Source organism: Hemitrygon akajei, chromosome 4 (genome assembly GCF_048418815.1).
Source record: "Hemitrygon akajei chromosome 4, sHemAka1.3, whole genome shotgun sequence".
NCBI classification, from domain to species: Eukaryota; Metazoa; Chordata; class Chondrichthyes; order Myliobatiformes; family Dasyatidae; genus Hemitrygon; species Hemitrygon akajei.
This window is the reverse complement of record NC_133127.1, coordinates 46,409,809-46,432,056: the sequence shown is the minus strand read 5'-3', so window position 1 is coordinate 46,432,056 and position 22,248 is coordinate 46,409,809. Positions and strand designations below refer to the sequence as shown.

The 22,248-nt window shown below is 39.9% G+C and overlaps 1 protein-coding gene across 1 annotated transcript in view; it reads left to right on the top strand.

Annotated features, from left to right (window-relative positions):
* Nucleotides 1-22,248, top strand: part of tbck (TBC1 domain containing kinase) — a 220,308-nt gene that overhangs the window by 184,824 nt on the left and 13,236 nt on the right. The window contains exon 25 of the mRNA XM_073042483.1: nucleotides 13,544-13,703. Within this exon, the coding sequence (XP_072898584.1) occupies nucleotides 13,544-13,703 (160 nt within the window). The remainder of the gene's footprint in view (nucleotides 1-13,543; nucleotides 13,704-22,248) is intronic.

Genomic DNA, 22,248 nt, shown 5'->3' with positions numbered 1-22,248 from the left:
TGTTAAAACCTGAGTTCGGGCATAGCCAAACACACTCATTTCTCAATTGCTTGGAACATTCAGACTATTCTATAGTGGTGTTTAGTATTGTGGCTTTCTGAAGGTTTACATAGATATTGCTGTGTAGCCCTAATTGTTTAATGCTATTATGTAGTGCCTTTGGGATGATGCCAATAGTAGATATTACTATTGGAACAATGTATACACAGTACATTTTCCATAGTCTTTCATTTTCCTCTATTAATTCAGCATATCTCTGGTGTTTTTCACTGATTGATTTCTGTAAGTTATGTGTGTTTGGAATGGCTGTATCTATTAAGTAAGCTGTTCTTGTTTGTTTATCCCGTATTATTATATCTAGACAGTTATTGTGGATTGTTCTATCTGTAATAATGGATTGGTTGTAATATCATTTGTGGTATTCTGACTCTAAAACTGGATCAGGCTTGTATTCATAGTAAGGTATGATTTCTTTTATGAGTTTGTATTTTAAAACAAGATTTTGGTGAATGATATAACCATATAACCACGTAACAATTACAGCACAGAAACAGGCCATCTCGGCCCTTCTAGTCCGTGCCGAACGCTTACTCTCACCTAGTCCCACCGACCTGCATTCAGCCCATAACTCTCCATTCCTTTTCTGTCCATATACCTATCCAATTTTACTTTAAATGACAATACCGATCCTGCCTCTATCACTTCTACTGGAAGCTCGTTCCACACAGCTACCACTCTCTGAGTAAAGAAATTCCCCTTCGTGTTACCCCTAAACTTTTGCCCCCTAACTCTCAACTCATGTCCTCTTGTTTGAATCTCCCCTACTCTCAATGGAAAAAGCCTCTCCATGTCAACTCCATCTATCCCCCTCATAATTTTAAATACCTCTATCAAGTTCCCCCTCAACCTTCTACGCTCCAAAGAATAAAGACCTAACTTGTTCAACCTTTCTCTGTAACTTAGGTGCTAAAACCCAGGTAATATTCTAGTAAATCTTCTCTGTACTCTCTCTGTTTTGTTGACATCTTTCCTATAATTTGGTGACCAGAACTGTGCACAATACTCCAAATTTGGCCTTACCAATGCCCTGTACAATTTTAACATTACATCCCAACTCCTATACTCAATGCTCTGGTTTATAAAGGCCAGCATACCAAAAGCTTTCATCACCACCCTATCCACATGAGATTCCACCTTCAGGGAACTATGCACCATTATTCCTAGATCACTCTGTTCTACTGCATTCTTCAATGCCCTACCATTTAACATGTATGTCCTATTTTGATTATTCCTGCCAAAATTTAGCACCTCACACTTATCAGCATTAAACTCCATCTGCCATCTTTCAGTTCACTCTTCTAACTGGCCAAAATCTCTCTGCAAACTTTGAAAACCTGCTTCATTATCCACAACGCCACCTACCTTAGTATCATCTGCATACTTACTAATCCAATTTACCACCCCATCATCCAGATCATTAATGTATATGACAAACAGCATTGGACCCAGTACAGATCCCTGAGGCACACCACTAGTCACTGGCCTCCAACCTGACAAACAGTTATCCACCACTACTCTCTGACATCTCCCATCCAGCCACTGTTGAATCCTTATTACTACTTCAATATTAATACCTAACGATTGAACCTTCCTAACTAACCTTCCGTGTGGAACCTTGTCAAAGGCCTTACTGAAGTCCATATAGACAATATCCAGTGCTTTACCCTCGTCAACTTTCCTCATAACCTCTTCAAAAAATTCAATAAGATTTGTCAAACATGACCTTCCACGCACAAATGTTGTTTGCCACTTGATTGTACCTGTGTAAGTAATCAGATTGAGTTATATTGCTAGAGGATCCTGTAATGTGTTGGATTGTTTCTGGTTATTCTTGGCATTTTCTACATTTATCATCTTGAATTTGTATGGCTTTTATTATTTATTTTTGATATTTTGATATTTGTGTTACTCATCTGGTCCTGTATTGCCACAAGGAAGAGTTTGTGTTTGTGGGAAGAGTTCTAAGCCAGGTGCTTGACACTTCCTTGTTGACATCTAGACTGTTCAGATCATGGCAATGTCGTCCATGGAGGGTCATGCTCTTCCATTGGTTAACTTTTTCTTCAATAGTGATAATTTCTTCATTTTTTCTGGGTTGTGCTCTCATTTAAGTTCAGTGGTGTAAACTTCTCATCAGAATTGCATTTACTTGCGTGGAGTGCCGAATCTTGTTTACATTGATAAAAATATATCCTTAGAACTTATATCTAACTGTTGTGTAGATTTTTAATGTCTGTTATTCCTCTTCCTCCTTCTATCCTAGGTAGTGTTAATCTAAGCGAATTTCAGTGTACATAATGTTTTCTGAAATTTGTCATTTCTGTTCTTATTTGTATTTGTAAATGTTCCAGATTGGTTTCAGACCCAACATATGATCCCAAAAGAATACATTAATATTGGTATAGTGAAAATGTTTATTGGTTTTGTTATATTTTTACTGTTGAGCTCTTTTTGGCAGATTTTCTTAAGTCTTGATGTAAAATCTGTCAAAATAATAATAATAATTTTTTTTCTTTCTCTTTGTATTTACACAGTTTGTTGTCTGTTGCATACTGGTTGTCCACCCTGTTGATGTGGTCTTTGACTGATTCTATTATGTTTATTGAATGTATTGAGTATGCCCACAAGAAAATGGATCTCAGGGTTGTATACAGTGACTTTTATGTGCTTTAATAGAAAATTTACTTTGAACTCTGTATCCTAAGCAACAGATTTGTCTGCCATTTCTATGGCCTGAACATCTCCATGTTCCATGTGTTCATGGAGTACTGATGGTATTGACCAACTGACCTGACATGGAGTTTTACATCATCTGTTGTACCCTGATCTGTATTTTCCCTGTTTATTTATTAACAGGGATTTTCCTTTCCACCAGCTCTCTCAGAATTGCCTTCTCACCATACAAACCTCTAGGAACCTCTGCCTCCTAACAAAAATATAGTTAAGTTAGAAAGATACCCTTTACAATCAGGTGCTCAAAATTAAACTGTCTTCCATAGCGAGTTTACTTGGAATTTAACCAAAGTGGTTATACCCACATATGGTTATTTTTGTAACAGCGATTTAATGAGGTCAGATTCTTGCGAAGTGTCTACAAACAATAGTCTAGCCAAAGCAGCATTCCAGTTACTCTTTGAAAAGAGAAGAAAAATCATATCACATGTTACCAAAAGTCCCTGTTTATTGTTTCAAAATTCAGGTAAACATGAGATCTCTCCATACCACTCCCACTGTGTTGGTATGCACATTTAATTTTGGATATATTTGTCATGCTCTTAAAGCTGTAGCAGAACTGGTTTTATACTATAATGTGTACCAGCTGTGCATAGTCTCAGTAGTTTGCAGTGTCCTGTTTCCTATTAAAACTGCTTCTAACTAAGACTTACAGCACCGTAATTCAGTGACTTGTTCACCCTGTGCCTTTTGGTCCAAAGATACTATCCTACTCCTTCATTCTCGGATGATTCTCTAAACCCAATTCACTTGTTACCTTTGCCAGAGCTCTCAGCAAAGTCCTTTATCCCTTCCAGAAATCAAAGTATTACATTCAGGTCCTCTTGCCACACATGTGCAACAGACATTCCCTTTGATTCATTCACTAGCTCTCAGACTGTTCTGAGACATGAAACTAGTATTTAAATGTGAGCTGATTGTCATATATTTGCCTTGTCATAATTCTCTGTGATGCGTCAGGTAGAGGTATTAAGAGATAACATCAGGCAGTGTGTTCCCATCTTCCCGCATTTTAATAGGGATAGAGTTCTTCTTCTTTTCACCTAGCACCCCATGAACTTCAGCATCTAACACATCATTCTCTGGAACTTCTGCCATCTTCAACGGGACTCTACCACCAAACACATCTTTACCTCCCCCACACACCACCATTTTCTGCTTTCTACAAGGATCAATCCCTCCATCATTCTCTTATTCATTCATCCCTTCCCACTAATTTCCCTCTTGTCACTTACCCCTGCAAGTGGCCAAAGTGCTACACCTGCCCATTCACCTCCTCCCGCATCTCCATTCAGCATTCCAAACAGCTGTTGGGGTTGCCTACTGTATCTGGTGTTCCCAATGAAGCTTCCTCAACATTGGTGAGACCTGATATACATTGGGGAACCGGTTTGTCAAGCACCTCCACTCCATCTGCAAAAAGCGGTATTTACTGGTAGCCAACCATTTATATTTCCTATCCACGTTCCTATTCCAGCAAATCGGCTACTCTTCTGCCACGATGATGCCACTTCCATGTTGGAAGGAGCAACACCTCATATTCCATCTTGGTAGCCACAAACTGATGGCATGAACATCAATTTCTCCAATTTCTGGCAATTTTCCCCCTCCCCTTTCCCTCTTCTTCAACTCCCTAGCCTGGCCTCTTACCTCTTCTCCTCACCTGCTTATCACCTCCCTCTGGCTTCACCTATCACTTATCATGTCATCCTTCCCTTTCCTCCACCTTCTTATTCTGACATCTTCCTCCTTCCTTTCCAATCCTGATGAAAGGTCTCAGCCCGAAATGTCGGCCGTTTATTCATTTCCATAGATGCTGCCTGACCTGCTGACTAGCTCCAGCATTTTGTGTGTGTTATTCTACATTTCCAGCACCTGCAGAATCTTTTGTGCTCACTCTCAGGTATGTGTTAGATAGCCAGAGGCCAAGTTCATCTCGTCAGAATGATAAGCGACTATAAAATTGATTGGTTTGTGATGCAAGAGCTCAGGCAGCATGGGTGGTTGGGGATTGGAGCCTGTGCCTTGGGTTGAGCAGGAAGAGGGGGATGTCTACCTTTGAGGACATCCTCAAGAGATGGTGCCTAAAGAAGGCAAAATCTTATCGCTTTCAGGAACAGCTTCTTCCCTCCACCATCATATTTCTGAATGAGCCATGAACAAAACCTTTTTATTGAGTTTTATACTATTCTTGTAATGTTATTTCCATGTCAGATAGGCCAATGGTAATAAAGTTTATTTCTGATTTGTTAAAGCCTAAGTCTGTGCTTTGGGTCAGGGATAGAGGAAGGAGACAGAGATTAAAGCATGTATTTTTACGTGTTTTAATGTAAGCACATTAAATGGGGCACATGGAGGGCATAGGATAGAGAGCAATTGGACTTTTGTTTTTCTGCAAACCAGTAGCCCTCCTACCCCTAACACCCCAGTAATTTAAATAGCGTGGCCACAATCATTAGAGGGTCCATAAGGCAGTCCTATGTTGAGTCCAATGCTGAATGGCAACTCCTATGACACTGCTGGTGCCAAACTGTATAGGTCTCTGCAATTCCTTTGGATTCATCAGGTTTGTGGAGAGGGGGAGCCAGCTGCATGGACAACAGCTTGTTCTCCATATCTTACTGCCCTGGCTTGCATAGATAGTTAAGACGCAACATCCATGGTTGACCCAATCAACAGAGGGCCAATGTATCCATAATCATTGCCTAAAATTGTGTGCAAAGCCTGGTTGCTTACAAATAATATCAGGATTTAGAGAATTAAATTAAGGGCAGGTTGCTTTATCTCTGAGGTCAGAAGATTAGTAAGAGACAAGGGATAGATATGAGTGAGGTTGATAAAATACTAAAACCATTTGATAAAATGAGGTGGAGTAATAATTTCTTCTGATGAGATATTCAAACACAAGGATCATTACTAAAGTTAGAGCCAGCCAAATCAAGAGCAAAACCCAGGTGCACATTTCCCCGAAAAAGTCTGGAACTCTTTCCCCCACATGACAATGTTTGCTGCAGCTCAATTGGTGCTGCCAGGATTCTTGTTAAGTGAAGGAGAAATGGAGTTGGGAAAGTTAGGTTTAATGCCAGTCTAATTGAATGGCAGAGGAAGAATGAGACCATGAATGTTCAAATTCTTCCATTTATTATCAAAATGGATACAGTACAACCATATAACAAGACTTCGTCTTCGTATACAATCTGAAATTCTTCCTCTTCGCTGACATCCATGAGAAACAGAAGAACCCGAAAAGAATGAACTGCAAAAGAATGTTAGAACCCCAAACACCTTTCCCCCTCCACCCAAAAGGGTCTGCAGAAAGCGTCAGTTCCCCCCACCCACCAAGCAGTAACAAAGCACCCAAAGAGAGACCATGATCTGCAGTCAACAAAAACTATTGTTTACCCAACAGTTCAACATGCCACAGACTCTTTCTCACTAACAAGGGACAGAGAAATGTCACCTATTTCACAGCGAAAGGGGAGACCAATAAACAGTTGCCGTACAATGTTACGGTCTGCCATGTCACTTTTTTCCAAGATTCTGCAACTCGAGAATCAGCAGCAAACTTTCCTCACCATCAGGAAAGAGTGATTGCTCAACTACAGAGACCTCTATTCGTAGCATCTGCAGCCACAAAATCTTGATCTTCCTTCTCCCACAACACCTCAATTGGCGGCACCAGCCTGAAATCGGTCGTCCACAGTGCCACACACCAGCATCTTCCATGCCGCAACACGCTGGAGGAACTCATCAGGTCAGGCAGCATCCGTGGGAACAAGCAGTCAACATTTCGGGCTGAGACCCTTTGTCAGGAATGAAGAGGGACAGGGCAGGGACCCTATAAAGAAGGTGGGGGGAGTGTGGGAAGGCTGGTAGGTGCCAGGTGAAAAACCATTAAGGGGAAAGATCAAGGGGTGGGGAAGGAGGGAGGGGATGGGCAGGAAAGGTGAAGGTGTCTTCCATGCTGCACCTGGAGAATGTTGGAAAATTGGCGGTCGGTCCGTGAGCTCCAAGAACGGGAACTCATTGCTGTGCAGTTCAGGGACTTCGATAGAACCCCGGCCACCCTGAAAAGGAAAAAAAAAGAAGAGAAGAATTTAAGCAGTTTCTGAAGATGAACTCAAAGAGGCAGTCATTTGGCGCAATCTTAACTCCGCCCACATTGCACATGTTCCTAGAGATTACCTGAGTGTCATGGAATTGATCTAAGAACAAGTCATTGCTTTAGTGAGAGGAGCAGAGAGGAAATACACCATTACCATCTCATTTAGTATTCCATGAGAACTGAGGCCAAGTCATTTTTGGATGTAAGGTGTAGTGTCAGGGATAGGAAATAAACTGAATAATAGTTCAATCATTACATTTAATATCAGAGAATGTATACAATATACAACCTGAAATTCTTGTTCCATGAAAATAGGAGTGCCCCAAAGAATGAGTGACAGTAAAAACTTTAGAACTCCAACCCCCCCTGCACACCCCTCCTCCCATGCACAATCAGCAGCAAAGCAACAGCACTTTCCCCTCCCCCTCTTACTGCAGCACATACTGTGACACTTGCATTGCAGTACGACCAGTTTGCTTAAATAGCTACCATTATAATGCAGGTATTAGAATTCAGACATATCATTATATTATACAAGTTATACTTTGAAAAATAGGTGGAAGACAAGTTGGAACTACTGTGAGGACTCGTTGGAGGTTATTTATTAATTTGCTTTCATTTAGATATACAGCAGGGTAACAGGCTTTTCCAGCCCAATGAGCCCAATTACACCCATGATACCATTAATCTATTAATGCGGGCATCTTTGGAACGTGGGAAGGAACTGGAGCACCTGAAGAAAACCCACTGAGCCTCAGGGAAAACATACACACTCTTTACAGCCAGCAGTGGAATTGAACCCAGTTTGCTGGCCCTGTAATAGTTTTATCCTAATCACTGTGCTACCACATATTTCTACCTCAACACAACACATCACAATTGTGCCAAAATGTTCCAGAAGCAGCAAAATTTCTAGTCAATCCAAAGAGCAGATAATCTCCAGCACTTTTCAGTGAGTCCACTCTGTGTGGACAGTTACAAACTCTGCCATCTGAGACGGAAAGAGTCACTGCAATTAAAGTGCCTCTGGGGCAACTGAGTGAATTACAAGCTTGCTATCTTCCCAAGGAATTTATTACAGCTTGGCTTTATTGTGCTACAGGTGTGAACTCTAACCTGTGGAAACATCCTCAGAACTGTACCCATAATCACTGAAATACCTGCATCAGTGAGAGTAGATGATGCAGAATTATTGTTCATCTTACATACGCAGAAGAAATTGCAGATTTCAACAGACCTTTTATAGGATCAAAAGTAAAAAAGCATATTTGCAAAACAGCTTTCCGCAATCTCAGGATCTCCAGCCAGTGAATTGCTTTTAGTGGCCAATTTGCAGCTAGCAATAACCCAGAAAATGAAATGAATAACTTTACGATCTGCATTAGGTGTTGGCTGAGCCTTCAGTACTATAGTTCAAAATAAATTTATCCCCAAACTTCTAGAGGTAGGACTCAACATCTCTCTGATTGAATAGTGTCTTGGATCCTACACCACTGAGTTCAGGAACAGCTATTACCCTATAGCCATAATAAATTTACTTTGAAATTTAAAAGCTGATCTGTTTAGTTGAAATAATTACATTTTAAGTAATTAAGAAAGAGATCCCAATTGTCTTGGCTTTGAGTGTTATACCTGAACCACATCTATGGATAGCAGTGGGAGACTATTATCCATGCCTGAATAGTTCCAATGAACCAGTGTTCTGACAGTTAGAAAATATCTGCATAACTTACCAGGAACTAGCATTATGTTACAGCCTCATTCATCAAGGCTGTAATACTAACTAGCAAGTTGGGTGTCCTCTCCTTAAGATAGACTCCTAATGCATTGTCAATATGGTGTGAAGAGTGTGTTGTGCTGAATCGGGCTCATGCCTTTCCCTGGCCTGTTGATGCCTAATATCAATATTCATTGAGGAAAATGTTAACTTTAGATGATAATGGAAAATTATCAGGACATCTTCACTAATGAGAGCCATTTAGTAGATGTCTGATGTGCAGTATCACTAGCATGCACTAGTTTATAAATCGACCAAACATAAATTGAACTGACTGAATTCTCTAGCGCTGATGCTGGTGTTGTTAATAGACATCAATTCACAGAAATCTGTGGGAGATTCTCTTATAGCACCGACAGCATGCCAAAGTGTTATTCAAGCAATGATGTCAGCTGCAGAATTAAAATAAACCCCCTAAATAGTCCATTCAGCATATTGCAAAGCTACGTTTAGAACGATGCTTGTATATGGTCTCAGGTGGGTGTCCAACTTGCACATGCATGTACACAAAAGTAAATTAGCCTTACTCTCGACTATCTTTTATCCCAGTGCTTAGAGGTTTTTGTGTCGAGGAGAAAGGGATTCCTTAACAGTTTAAAGGAAGTGGAGAGAATTACCCCTTGACCACAAATGTATTGGCACTAATTAATTCCCTAGCACTTCATATGCAGTTTCACAAAAGATCTCATGAGGAGCTGCAGATTTAAAATTGTGGTTAAGGAAACCCAATTTTTCAAGATGCTGTGTTTCTAAGGCAACAGCTACTGTTAAAGTAATTAGAAATGAAGGGTTTTACGTTTTTCGTAGGGCAGCATCATTCTGTGAAGATGATTAAAATTTCAGAGGCTGTCTAAAGCAACATAAAAGCATTAACGTGATTACACTTATTGGAGTGTTTTCCTCCTCCTCCCCAAATGAGATGCGGGAGGTTTCCTCTATTTAGCAGGACACACAAGCCAGCGGGGAGACAGTTTTTTACTTTGATACTTGAAAGTGAGGTAGTGATTAAAAACAAAGTTGGTGGGTCCAAGAAGTGACAGGAGGTCTAACTGCAAAGCAAGTTCATTAAACTCCAGTTTTTCACTGCATGTAAATGTTTTGCTTTTCTCTTTGGTCAGAAAAGTGACAAATTGTATTCATGCTTTATGGTGGGAGTTTGAGGCCCTCCATTACTAGAGGTCGACCATGAATATTGCATCCAAGCTGTCTGCATGATATATGCAAGTCAGTACACAAACCAGGGTGGTACGATATGGAAAGCAAGCTGTTAGGTGGGAGTTCACTTTGAATTATATTAGCTGATATGGTTGTTCAGTGTAAAAGAACAACTGGACTCTGATTGTAACTGTACAAGATCTCATTATTTGAACAAAAAAACTCATAACAATTTTTAATGAAAAGTATAATATGTCACAGCACAAAGGGTTCCACTAATATAAAATTGAAGATTGTTACTGAATATTGTACTGATGGGTTGTGGAGGGCCCACATTTGTCCTCATTATTAGAGCATCTGCTAAAAGCTGCTTATTTTTATACTTATGGGATATTGCTCCCATTGGTAGGAACAACACATTATCCCCATCCCTAATTGCCCGTATTAACAATTACAATCTCACAAGCTGCATTCCATATCACTTAGAGCTTAACTTCAATATTGCATAATGAGTATCACTTATCATGTAGCATTGTAATTATATGTTTGCTTTCAGAGATAATTAACTAAATTTGTATAGGACCCCTTGTCACGGCTGGTCTCATTATAAAAGGATAAAGTCACATTGGAAAGATAGCAGAGAAAGATAGGAAATTCCTGCCAGGAAAGGCTAAGCAGACAGGAGCATAGAAGGTAGGGGAGGGAAGTGTGTAATGAATCCAAAAGTATCTCCTGCAGTGGGCATAGGAAAAATAGTTTGAGCATTCAAAAGAAGTTAAAAATATTTTAAAAAGCTATTAATAAGTTCATAAGGAAACCTAGCCAAAGCTTACATCCAAAGAATAGAAGTTACTGCCACAGAGCTTCTGGAATGAAAACAATAGATGCATAGAGGCAGGAAAAAGGCTTGAAGTGGAAAGATGAACGTGAATATTAGAAGGCTTGTGTGAAGTACAAACATTAACACAGACCATCTGTGCCAAATGTCTAGCTCTTTTGCTGCCAACTCAATGTAACACAATACATTCACTCACACAACACCAAAAACTGCAACATGCTTGATCATCCATCCCTTATTAAATTGAGTGTGAATTATATATGATTTTATAGATATATAACATATTTCATCAATAATAGCTGGTAGCTTGCATCCTATAGAGCAAAAGTATGATAAACCATAGAGATTTCCTTGAACGTTGGTGTTGTGTTCAGTTGTGCAGAAATGATTTAAATATATTATGGCGCATTAAAAACTATTCTTAAATGTTGACTTCATAAGCATCACAATTAAACACAAGAGAGAGGTTGAATAGCTGGCAGGTTTGATACCTGCAGAGGTCTCCTATGCTGAAATTTCTACTACTGCTGGTGGCATAGAGTTACAAGCTGAACTGAAACCATCTCATATTTTGTGACTAACATGCCTTTTTTTCATGAGAGTGTGAAGAAGTGTAGTAAGTGTGAGGTAATGATAGGTTTACCTGTGTACCATGTAATCACTGAAGTGCACTTGCATAGGTGTCTAGTGTTCTCTGTTTATTTTAACTATGCGTTAAATTATAAAACTCTGTGCTGAAAGAACTTCAATGTTTTTTGCCCGCTGACCAAATTGAATAAAATTGATGTTTGCACTGAGTTAAAATGTGAGCCGCCATCACCCATTTCATTCATATTGCTTAGTCCATAACGAGAAATGGACGGCACTGGCAGATCAATGCAAAGTAATGCTCTTCCCCAAGTCATAATGCTCCTCATCTCTGCACATTCATTACATCATTATTCATTTTTCCTAACGTTGAGAAATATTTCTGATTTTTTAATCCACCATCCAATAATGGATTTGCTTTGCTCCAAATATGTTGATGTAACGTCTAGTTCTGATTGAATATCTTTTTTGATTCTATTTCAATGTAATTCAGTGTATTCGCCCTTGATATTGTAAAATGAAACTTTCATTTAGGTTATGGCCTAAGGCATTTGCAGGTAGTTAGTGTAATATAGGAGATATGTGAGTCAATTTGCATGCAGAAAGACTTCACTAATAGCAATGAAATAATCTATTTAATGACATTGGTTTTGGTGAGACAAGATCAAAAAATTAACTGCACTGTTTCAAATTATGCTTTTGGATATTTTATATTAACCTGTGTTATGGTTTCAGGTTTCAGATACCAGATCACATCTATAATGGTGCAGCATTTCCTTGAAACAACGCACACAAAATGCTGGAGGAACTCAGCAGGTCGGGCAGCATCTATGAAGAGGAATAAACAGTTGACCTTAAGAGCCGAGACCCTTCATCAGGACTAGAAAGGAATGGGAAGAGGCCAGAATAAGTTGATGGGGATAAGGGAAGAAGTACAAGCTGGCGGATGTTAGATGAAATCAGATGAGGAAAAGTTGGGTGGGTGGGGGAAGGGGGAGAAAAGGTAAAGGGCTGAATTAGATGGAATCTGATAGGAGAGAGAGAGAGGACCTTGGAGGTAAGGGAAGAAGGGTTACCAGAGGGAGCTTTGCTGTGGTTAAAGCTACTAAAACGTCCTGAAGCCAAGAACTGTCTGTCTGAATCCTGTCATTCAGGATTAGATGGTACTGGTTTTTGGGAAGAAAGGAGAATCCATTCTCAACCTCTTAAAAATTTTAGTTTCATCTTTGACCAATATTTATTTGAGAGATTCTTCCCTCAGTCATGGCTTGTGAAAGAACGACGTCGAGATTCTTTTGTCGGCTGATTGTGCTGAATTAATTAATTAATTAATTGTTATTACAAGTAGTGTTGCTTGAATTCCAAAAGCAGAAAATTAAGACTTGAATTAGTTGCAACAAAAATATTAGTTATTCTTAAGTCGTGAAGAAATTAAATGTCATTACTTAACCAAAAGATATGAGCCAATTTACTACAGAAAATAATACTCTATTTCATCTTCTGTAGTTCATATCAACAGATTAAATCTTGAGGAGGAGCTGAGGCTTGGGTAAGACCAGCCAGGATCATATTGAATAGTACAGGTGAGGTCTAGAACAAAACGACCTTCTTCTCGTCTAGTTTTGCTGTTACATTTCTAAAAAAAGCTCACATTATAGAAAGGTTTTCTTGATTGCACAACAACCAGTGTGGCCGGTGTAATGATGTTCCTAATCCATCAGTGAGGTTATAACCAATTCGTGTTGTGGAAGCATGCATTACAGCAGAATTATTTGTACAAAGCTGTGGCTATTGACTCAATTGTGGACTTAAGTTCCAATCCCGGCAAATATTTCTAATATTTGCAACTGAACCAATTAATGCAATGCTGATTGACATGGACTTTAATCAAGATAGAGATATTGAAATATTTCTTCTGCTATGAAAATATAAATAGCAGCACATAATTGACAAGGTATTGTGATATCTGAGCTTTTATATACTTTTAATATCATACAGGGTTACAGTGGAAATAGTTGAGATGTGAATGTTCTGTGATATTTCTAATAGATAGCAAAGGCCTAGCACAATCATTAAATGAGTAGAACTTAGAGAGTTGAACATCCCGTTTGTTTGGTTAATAACCATAAATGTTAAAGTGTTAAACATTCTGTTTGTCAGAGAAGTAAGTACAAGTGTTAAGTGGATTACAAAGCTGCTTTTTAGGTGTGGTTTAGTTTCTATGGAATTTTAAAATAACTGCCTGTAATGTTTCACCACTGGTACGCTCCTTGACTACTCATGCCAGATTTGCTCGTGGTCATATCAATGGCAGCATAAACATTCCATACAGTTCTGCCTTTGGCCCAGATGGCGAGCTGATACAGTGTGCATCTACTAGCTTGCTCCAGAGTTTCAAGGGACGTGTCATTGTCATTATAGGAAACGTCGTCAAGAACACAAGCAATGTAAGTTACCGTTCATTTTTGTTCTAAGATATCCTGAAATGCTTCTGTGATACCTGTTTTGCTGTGCTATTGATTCCTTGGTGGAAGGCAGACCTATGCAACAAAATAGGCCTGTAAACAAGAACAGAAACATGGAGTTAGCTCACTGCAGGTGCTGAAACTGAGGTCTTCCAAGATTGTTGTTACCTTTTGGTATGATGACAAGGATGATTGGTGTGAACTGTATTTGCCTGCCCACCAAATGATCCTGAACTGAACATCTGAAGTAACCTGTTATCAATTAATATTCCGAGCAATTGGAAGAGCTGCTCTCCCATTAACAGCACCTTTATTTTCCTAAAGGATTTACAAATACTTTTTTTAAAAATTTGTTACAGTTCTTTGTGACTATAGTTACTTTATTTTTGAGCTGTAGGGTAATGGAGGGTTATTGGACTTGGATAGGAAAGTGAAGTTGGTGTCAATACCAGATCAGCGAGAAATCAGAACAAAGTGAAAGACAACAAGGCCAGAATTATAAACACAAGAAGGTCTGTAGATGCTAGAAATCCAAAGCAACATGCATAAAGTGCTAGAGGGACTTAACAAGTTAGGCAGCATCTATGGAAATTAGAATAAACTTTTCACATTCTGGGCTGAGACTCTTCTTCAGGACTGGAAAGGAAGAGAGAAGAATAACAAGTTGGAAGAGGGGAAGGAGGATAGTTAGAAGGTGATAGGTAAGCTAGGTGTGTAAGAAAGGTAAAGGGCTGGAGAGGAAGAGATCTGAATATGATAACCTACCGCAACACTTGAAAGAGTGGTGGAGTTCTCCACACCCAGTGACTAGCATTTTACCTTATCAATAAATAATAGAAAAACACAGGTTAGCAGCTATTTATCTCAATTGCTGCTAATGGAAATGTGCTTTGTCGAAATTGGATACCATTTTAACCTGCATAACAATGACTGTATTTCACGAAGCCCCTTCAGATATCGTGCCAGCTTTGACAGAGTACATTATAAACAGAGCTTCTCCCCTTTTGTATGCCATCAAGCAACAGTTCAAAAAAGCACGGAAAGTACTTAGTAAATGTGACTGTAGTAAATTTTAGTACCTGGATAGCACAGACTCATCTCATAGTACTCTCTAAACAGCCCAAGTGCGACTACAGAATGATGTGTCTATCGACAGGACTCCTTGCTAAGACAGGAGACTTGGAGTTGCATGTGAACAAGGTTCTGCCTAATTGAAAGCTAAACTGCAGTTATCTAAAACTAAAGCTACTATGTAAAATTCACCTTCAGTTAACAATTAGATTTACCGGTACATACACAAAATGCTGGAGGAACTCAGCAGGCCAGGCAGCATCTAATGAAAGAACTGCAGTCGATGTTTCGGGCTGAAACCACAATATAGATTAGTTATTGTGAAGCCAAATTCCTTTTCTTTGCATTTATTTCGCTGTTGCTGAATATTGTTAAAGGCTAATAATGAGATAGTATTTTGAAATTTTGATTTGTGAAATTAGTTAAGCTTTTCTTCAAGGAATTATGTATTACCAGAGCTTTGACAAAAAGAGAATAACAAAATTATGGCATGTCAGAGATCCCTAATAATGTTTATAAATTGGTAAATAAATTGGTTTATTATTGTCTCATGTACTGAGGAACAGTGAAAATGCAAATTATTTCATTACAGCTGTGCATTGAGGTCATATTATTAAAAAAAATACTAATATATAAAAACAACACACTCAAAATGCTGGTGGAACACAGCAGGCCAGACAGCATCTATAGGGAGGAAGCGCTGTTGACGTTTCGGGCCGAGATCCTTCGTCAGGACTAAATATAAAATTAAGTTTCATGCTCAATAAGAGCATTCAATAAACTAAGATAAAAATCTATAAGGTAATGCAAATGAATAAAGACACTAGTACTGTAAAACCTTGTGTGGGGTCAAAAGCTTCAGTTTTTGCAAAATCCAAACACAATCTATAAAGACACTATTGTATCATAAGAACACTTATTGTATAGGGGAGTGGCACAGGATCAAAATTTCTCTAGCTCACTGCATTCTTAAGAATGAGCTTTTTATTGGCAAAAGACGAGTAAGATGTTCATAATTAATATTGTGCACACAGTGTAAGATTTACGTTCTAATAGTGAGTTGTCCTTTTATGTATAATAACATAATCCATATGGTTTATGTATCCCAGTTATGCTACATTTATTGTGCTGGTGGCCTGAGCTTGCTGTTCTGTTGGCCACCCCTCCATCATGAAATGCCAACATATTTTTGACCTGTAATTGCCTATGCTGAGTGTCTGCATCATGATAAATTTAGGCCATTTTTTTCTCTCTGTTAAGGATGCACGGGGTCGATTTCCATTCCTTGGCGTAGTGATCCATGGTAACAAGTTTCATATTCTGCTTGGAGGTCGGTGGCCAGCAGTGTTTCGCAGGGATCTGTTCTGGGACCCCTCAACTTTGTGATTTTTATAAATGACATGGATGAAGAAGTAGAAGGGTGCATTAGTAAGTTTGCAGATGACACAAAGGTTGGGGGTGTTGTGGCTAGTCTGGCGGGTTGTCAGGTCATCAATAGGATGCAGAACTGGGCTGAGAAATGGCAGATGGACTTCAACCCAGATAAGTGTGAAGTGATTCATTTTGGTAGGACCAATTTGAAGACAGAATATAATTTAAATGGTAAGACGCTTGGCAGTGTGGAGAATCTGAGAGATCTTGGGGTCCACATCAGTGGGACACTCAAAGCTGATGTGCAGCTTGACACTGTTGTTAAGAAGGGGTATGGTGTGTTGGCATTCATTAACCATGGGATTGAGTTCAAGAGCCGTGAGGTAATGTTACAGCTATATAAGACATTGGTCAGACCCCACTTGGAGTACTGTGTTCAGTTCTGGTCACCTCACTACAGGAAGGATGTGGATACTATAGAGAGAGTGCAGAGGAGATTTACAAGGATGCTGCCTGGATTGGAGGGCATACCTTATGAGAATAGGTTGAGTGTACTTTGCCTTTTCTCCTTGGAGTGACAGAGGATGAGAGGTGACCTGACAAAGGTGTACAAGATGATGAGGGACAGTGATCGTGTGGATAGCCAGAGGCTTTTTCCCAGGGCTGAAATGGCTAGCACGAGAGGGCACAGTTTTAAGGTGCTTGGAAGTAGGTACTGAGGGGATGTCAGGGTTAAGTTTTTCCACACAGAGTGGTGGGTGCATGGAATGCACTGCCAGTGGTGGTGGTGGAAATGGATACAATAGGGTCTTTTAAGAGCCTCTTAGATAGGTACATGGAGCTTAGAAAAATAGAGGGCTATGCGCTAGGTAAATTCTAGGCAGTTTCTAGGATAGGTTACATAGTTGTCACAACATCGTGGCCCGAAGGCCTGTAATGTGGTGTAAGTTCCTATGTTCTATGTTTGTTCTATGTTCCTCTTCATCTGCCAGAAGCTTTGTCAGCAGAGGAGAGTGGAAGCCATAAAATGAGGATAGCATTATCTGAATACAGGCAGAAAGCTCAAATTGTGCTTGCCAAAGCTTGTATAAAACATGTCTCTGAGTTCTGAGAAAGTCAGTCAGCTGGAACCCCACAAGGTCCTTCACTATTAGGCTCATCACAAGAGATTAATAGTGTGTGAACCACTTCCTCTTGGTCACATAATGTGTACCTCTGTGTTGTGCATTGTCAAGCACCCATTTGGACTAATCCCATTTTTTTCTCACTACATTCCTCTCAACTGTACCCCTCACCACAGATTGTCCTTATACACTAGGGGCAATTTACAGTGGCCGATTAACCCATCAATCACGTATCTTTTGGGTGTGGCATGAAACTGGAGACCCTGGAGGAAATCCACATGTTCATTCAGACAATATTCAAAATCACAAGGAAGTCAGGAATGACCTAAGATTCTCTTAAGAGGCAGTAGCTGCATCTTAAGGGAAACGTTAATCAATCATAACTAGCAATTTCAGCAGATGAATTTCATAAACTAGAGGCAGGTTAGAAGAAATTATGATAAATTTCAGTTGGGCTCTGCTCGACCAGCTCCATAAATGCTGAGGACATACAAAATGCTGAGAGAACTCGGGAAGTCATTGAGAGGGATAAACAGTCAATGTTTTGGACCAAGACCCTTCACCAGGACTGGGAAGGAAATAATGTGACCATTTCTGGTTACCAAGAAGCAGAACCATGGGCGGTGAAGAGAAAAACCACAGTGAATGAGTTCTCAGTGAACAGCTTGGTGAATGTGAGATTCTCAGCTTGGAAAGAAGCCATTGAAGTGATGGTATTGTGTAGTAAGTGATGTGAAAATGCCAAAACTGGAATAAGCATTAAAATAAATAGCAGAATGGGTAGTGAAAACCCTCAAGAAGTCAGGAACCATCACTAAAGACTCTTACCATCCAGGTCATGCCCTCTTCTCATTAGTACTATCAGGGAGACAGCTTCTTCCCCTCTGCCATCAGATCCTTAAACAGACCAGGAACTTCATTATTCTTTTTTTGCACTTAATTAACTTTGTAATTCATTGTAGTTTTTATCTCTCTGCACTGTCCAATTCTGAGGCCTTCGTCAGTCAGAGTTGGCCATGGATATTGCATCTTAGCTGGCTAGATACACATCGAGAGCAAGCTGTTGCCCATGTAGCAAGCTTCCCCTCTCCACACATCTGATGAACCCAAAGGAATGGCAGTGACCGATACAGTTTGGTACCGGCAGCATTGCAGGAGTTGCCAGTCACCAGTGAACTCAATGTGGGACTGCCTTTGGGACTCCACCTTCAGATTTTTCCCTCGGGGTTTACTCCCTAAGCCTTCACCATGAGTGGGTATAGCCGCAAGGCAGCAGAGGTTTGAGATCAGCGTTTTCCTTCTCCCAGATGAGCTGCTAATTATGGCTGACAAGCCCCATCTGCCTGAAGCAACTTGTTTTAAGGCGCCTTCTCCTGTCAGTAAAAACGGTTCCACCAGGCTTAGTAGCTAAGCCACACATGAAGTCAAGGAACTAGTTTTGGTTGTCAGAGGCTATTTGAGGCACACACCATTGGGAGCATTTAATAGATAGTGGGAGCTTGTCCCCATTACCACCCCCGGCTATATCTGCAATACAACAGATTTCACATCTTATAATCAATGATAGTTAGCCTGCTTTTGTTTCTGAAAGTGGCTCTCACGGAGAGAGAATGGATATTGTAGAATAGGTACTGGCAAACTTTTCAATGTGTAGAATTTTATATTTAGGTGGAGGCAGTATAAGATCTGTCACCAAATAATGTTTTCTAATCATAATTATGAAATCACATTGTAGCAAACAGTCACACAATGCATTTACCTGTGCAATTAATTGTATGAAATGGTGTTTGTAGTTTGTAATGAGAAATACTGGTTTAAATTCATGTGCTAACTTAAAAACTCCATAAAGATTTAGTCCCTTGCAATTGAGATAGAGGTTTATTTATACTGAGTTTTTGTTTTAAGTCCATTTTAGTTTGTTTATGTCCTGTGCCCTACAATTTGGCAAGTAAATACTGTCCTAGAACTGCATCACTTGCACTATTACAAGCCATGCAAGTGGTTTAATTTGATTCATTTAAAACATCAGGATGGAAATTCTTGAATACCTAACATGAGCCAGGCTGTTGTCACAACCTAATCTGCTCCAACCAATATGGTAAAAGTCCAGAAACCTCCTGCTTAAAGGCCAACTGAACCACATATTCCCTAGAGTTCTCGGAAATGGAATATTCCAATCGTGGCTTAAATTCTACCCTTAATTCTCTAAACCTGATTATATATGGAAAAACTGCTTCAAAATTTGGCCAAGCAAGAATAATGTTTTACAGATGGCATCTTCAGAGTAGGGAGATTCAGACATGGTACTTTTCTGTTTATCCCAAGGTTTACTTATGCTCCCATTCCCACCTGCTCACCCACATTTCCCAGTCTCTCTTCTAGGCCATTATTTTCAGTCACCTGACCACTTTCATTTCAGTAGCTGTGGAACATGTCTCAGTGAATTGAACAAGCTGGACTTAATTTATCTCACTGTCCCTATTTGCTCTCCCTTCCCTGGGTCAGATGCAAGTGTGGTGTTTGATCCAATTTCCCATCCTGACCTTCAGATGAAGAGGCACCAGCAGCAATGAGCCATCAGCCAGTGTTACACTGAGGTCCTAATGTAGAACTCTCCAATATCTCTTCAGGGTGGATGGCAGGGAGCCTCTTAGAACCAAGTTCAGAGACATTTAACAAATATTTGGAAATATACCGGTAATTATTTTTCAAAAATTACTAAGGAATTATCTTAAAAAAGCAAGAAAAGGGTAAATAACAACTTGTATTTTTCTACTGATTTCCAGGACATTTACAGTGAATGGGGGCACCATTCTAAAGTCAGCTCAGGTTGATGTTGCATTGGCAAAATGTATTCACCAGCATAATCCTGGGCACTTGAGCATGAACAGGATCTTTTTGAATGACAAAGTAGGCGTATAGGGCAGATTTTTCTTTATGTTCTCATGAAGTGAGTTTTGAGTGCAGTGAAAAGAAACCCAGGTTTCTTCTCAGTTATAATTTTGCTTACTATTGTATTTGGTGCAAAACTAGAAAGTGATTATGCCTGAGCTTAATGACTGATAAATCTCTTTTGATCATCTTAAAAGATATTGTTAATCTAAAACTTAAACGGTTTAACTTTGAGCTAGAAATAAGAGCAAGTTCCAAAGTAACTTTGCTGGTGTCAGAAATATCTTAAGGCAAAAGACAAAGACAAAGCACATCAGGCACCTAACTGCTTGTTACCTGAGGCTCCAAAAAAACTTGAAGAAAAATGGGCAGAACACAGAAGTGGCAATGAAAGAGCAGGAAGGTTAAAAAAGAAACTGACACCAGAGAAGCAGTTTTACTAATTGGGATGGCTGAGGTCACAGTAGCTGCATTTCAATTCAGACGAATGTTATCCTAAAGGTTTATTTTGAACTGTATCACAGTTTTAGCCCTGGAGTCATTTTGGTGTTTTCTTCCTTTGGATCTGAAAGTTTATGCAATTTTCCCAATACCTAGTTACATCCAACTATCCTTACCATAGTTGTGCCATTAATTTTTATTTGAATGAAACTAAAAGTTGATCTGTAGATTATTTAGAAAGTTGCAGCTGTAAATATAAAAGAGTCCTCCTGTAAGCTCAAAGTTACTGATTTGAGGATATTCACATTTGGGAGTTGACGGGTATTGTGCTTGGACAAGTGAAAAGTAGGAGGCATGGGATCTGGAGATTTTGGAATGATTACTACTTTGACTGGTGGTGCAGTGACATTTGCGCCGGACTCCGGAACGGAGGTTCCTGGGTTCGAATCCAGTTGGGCCGTTCCCGAGTACGCTTTCCATCCGTGCTGGGTTGAATGTTGAGCTCGCAACACAACCTTGTAAAATAAAAAAAAGATACTGCAAAATGTCTGTGTGAGGAGTGGCGTGCCACACAGACTTTCGTTCCGCACCTTGTAAGGCGTGAAAATGCCCGACGCTGGCCTCTCAGACCTGAGTCAACGTCGTCATCATCATCATCACTACTTCAAAATATGCAACTTTTTTAAAGGCGAATTCATCACCTACATTCACTCCACCTTGAAGACTGATCTCCTCAGCTCCCACGTGACCTATCGGTAAATTTGTTTATGCCACGGTCCTTTCTGACTGTCCCCCATCTCACTCCTATTTCCTTGATTATGCCTTAATTCCAGTTGTTAGATTCCTGATTGCTGCTAGTTCACTTAATTACAGCACACCTGGTTTCCATCAGAGACTGCAGTACAAGAACCCTGGCGTCACAACCACAGGTCGCCAGTTCATTGGTCGATTCCCGTGTGTTAACCTAATTTCCCCATCACTTAGAACCATTAGTTCTAAGTTCAGTGCCAGTCTCTAGATATTCTATGAAAACCTCGTCTCCAGGTCAAGACTCCCCTGGTTATCTGTTCCAACATTCACGACTGTGCAAGCACCTCTCAACCCTGTCTCTGTGTCTGTGTCCAGCACTTGGGTTCATCCCCAGTCACTCCTTGTAACAGTTTAGTATGATCAGAAATTATGCTGCATTCTCCAATATTGCACCCAATAGTCTAAATAGACTCCGTTCTTACGGTACACTGCTTGTTATTTTGGGAGTGTGCCTGAAAGGCTGCACACTTTCAGCCCTAGTGTTCAAGCACATCAAGGGTAAAGTCCTCCCAACAATTAAGCACATCTCCATGGAGTGTTGTCGCAGGAAAGCTGCATCTATCGTCAGGGACCCCCACCACCCAGGACATGCTCTCTTCTCACTGATGCCATCAGGAAGAAGGTACAGGAGCCTCAGGACTCACACCAATCACCAAGTTCAGAAACAGTTATCACCCTTCAACCATCAGGCTCTTGAAACAAAAGGGAGAACTACACTCGACTTTACTTGCATCATCACTGAAATGTTCCTGTAACCTATGGACTTACTTTCAAGGTCTCTTCACCTCATGTTCTGGATATTTACTGCTTATTTATTA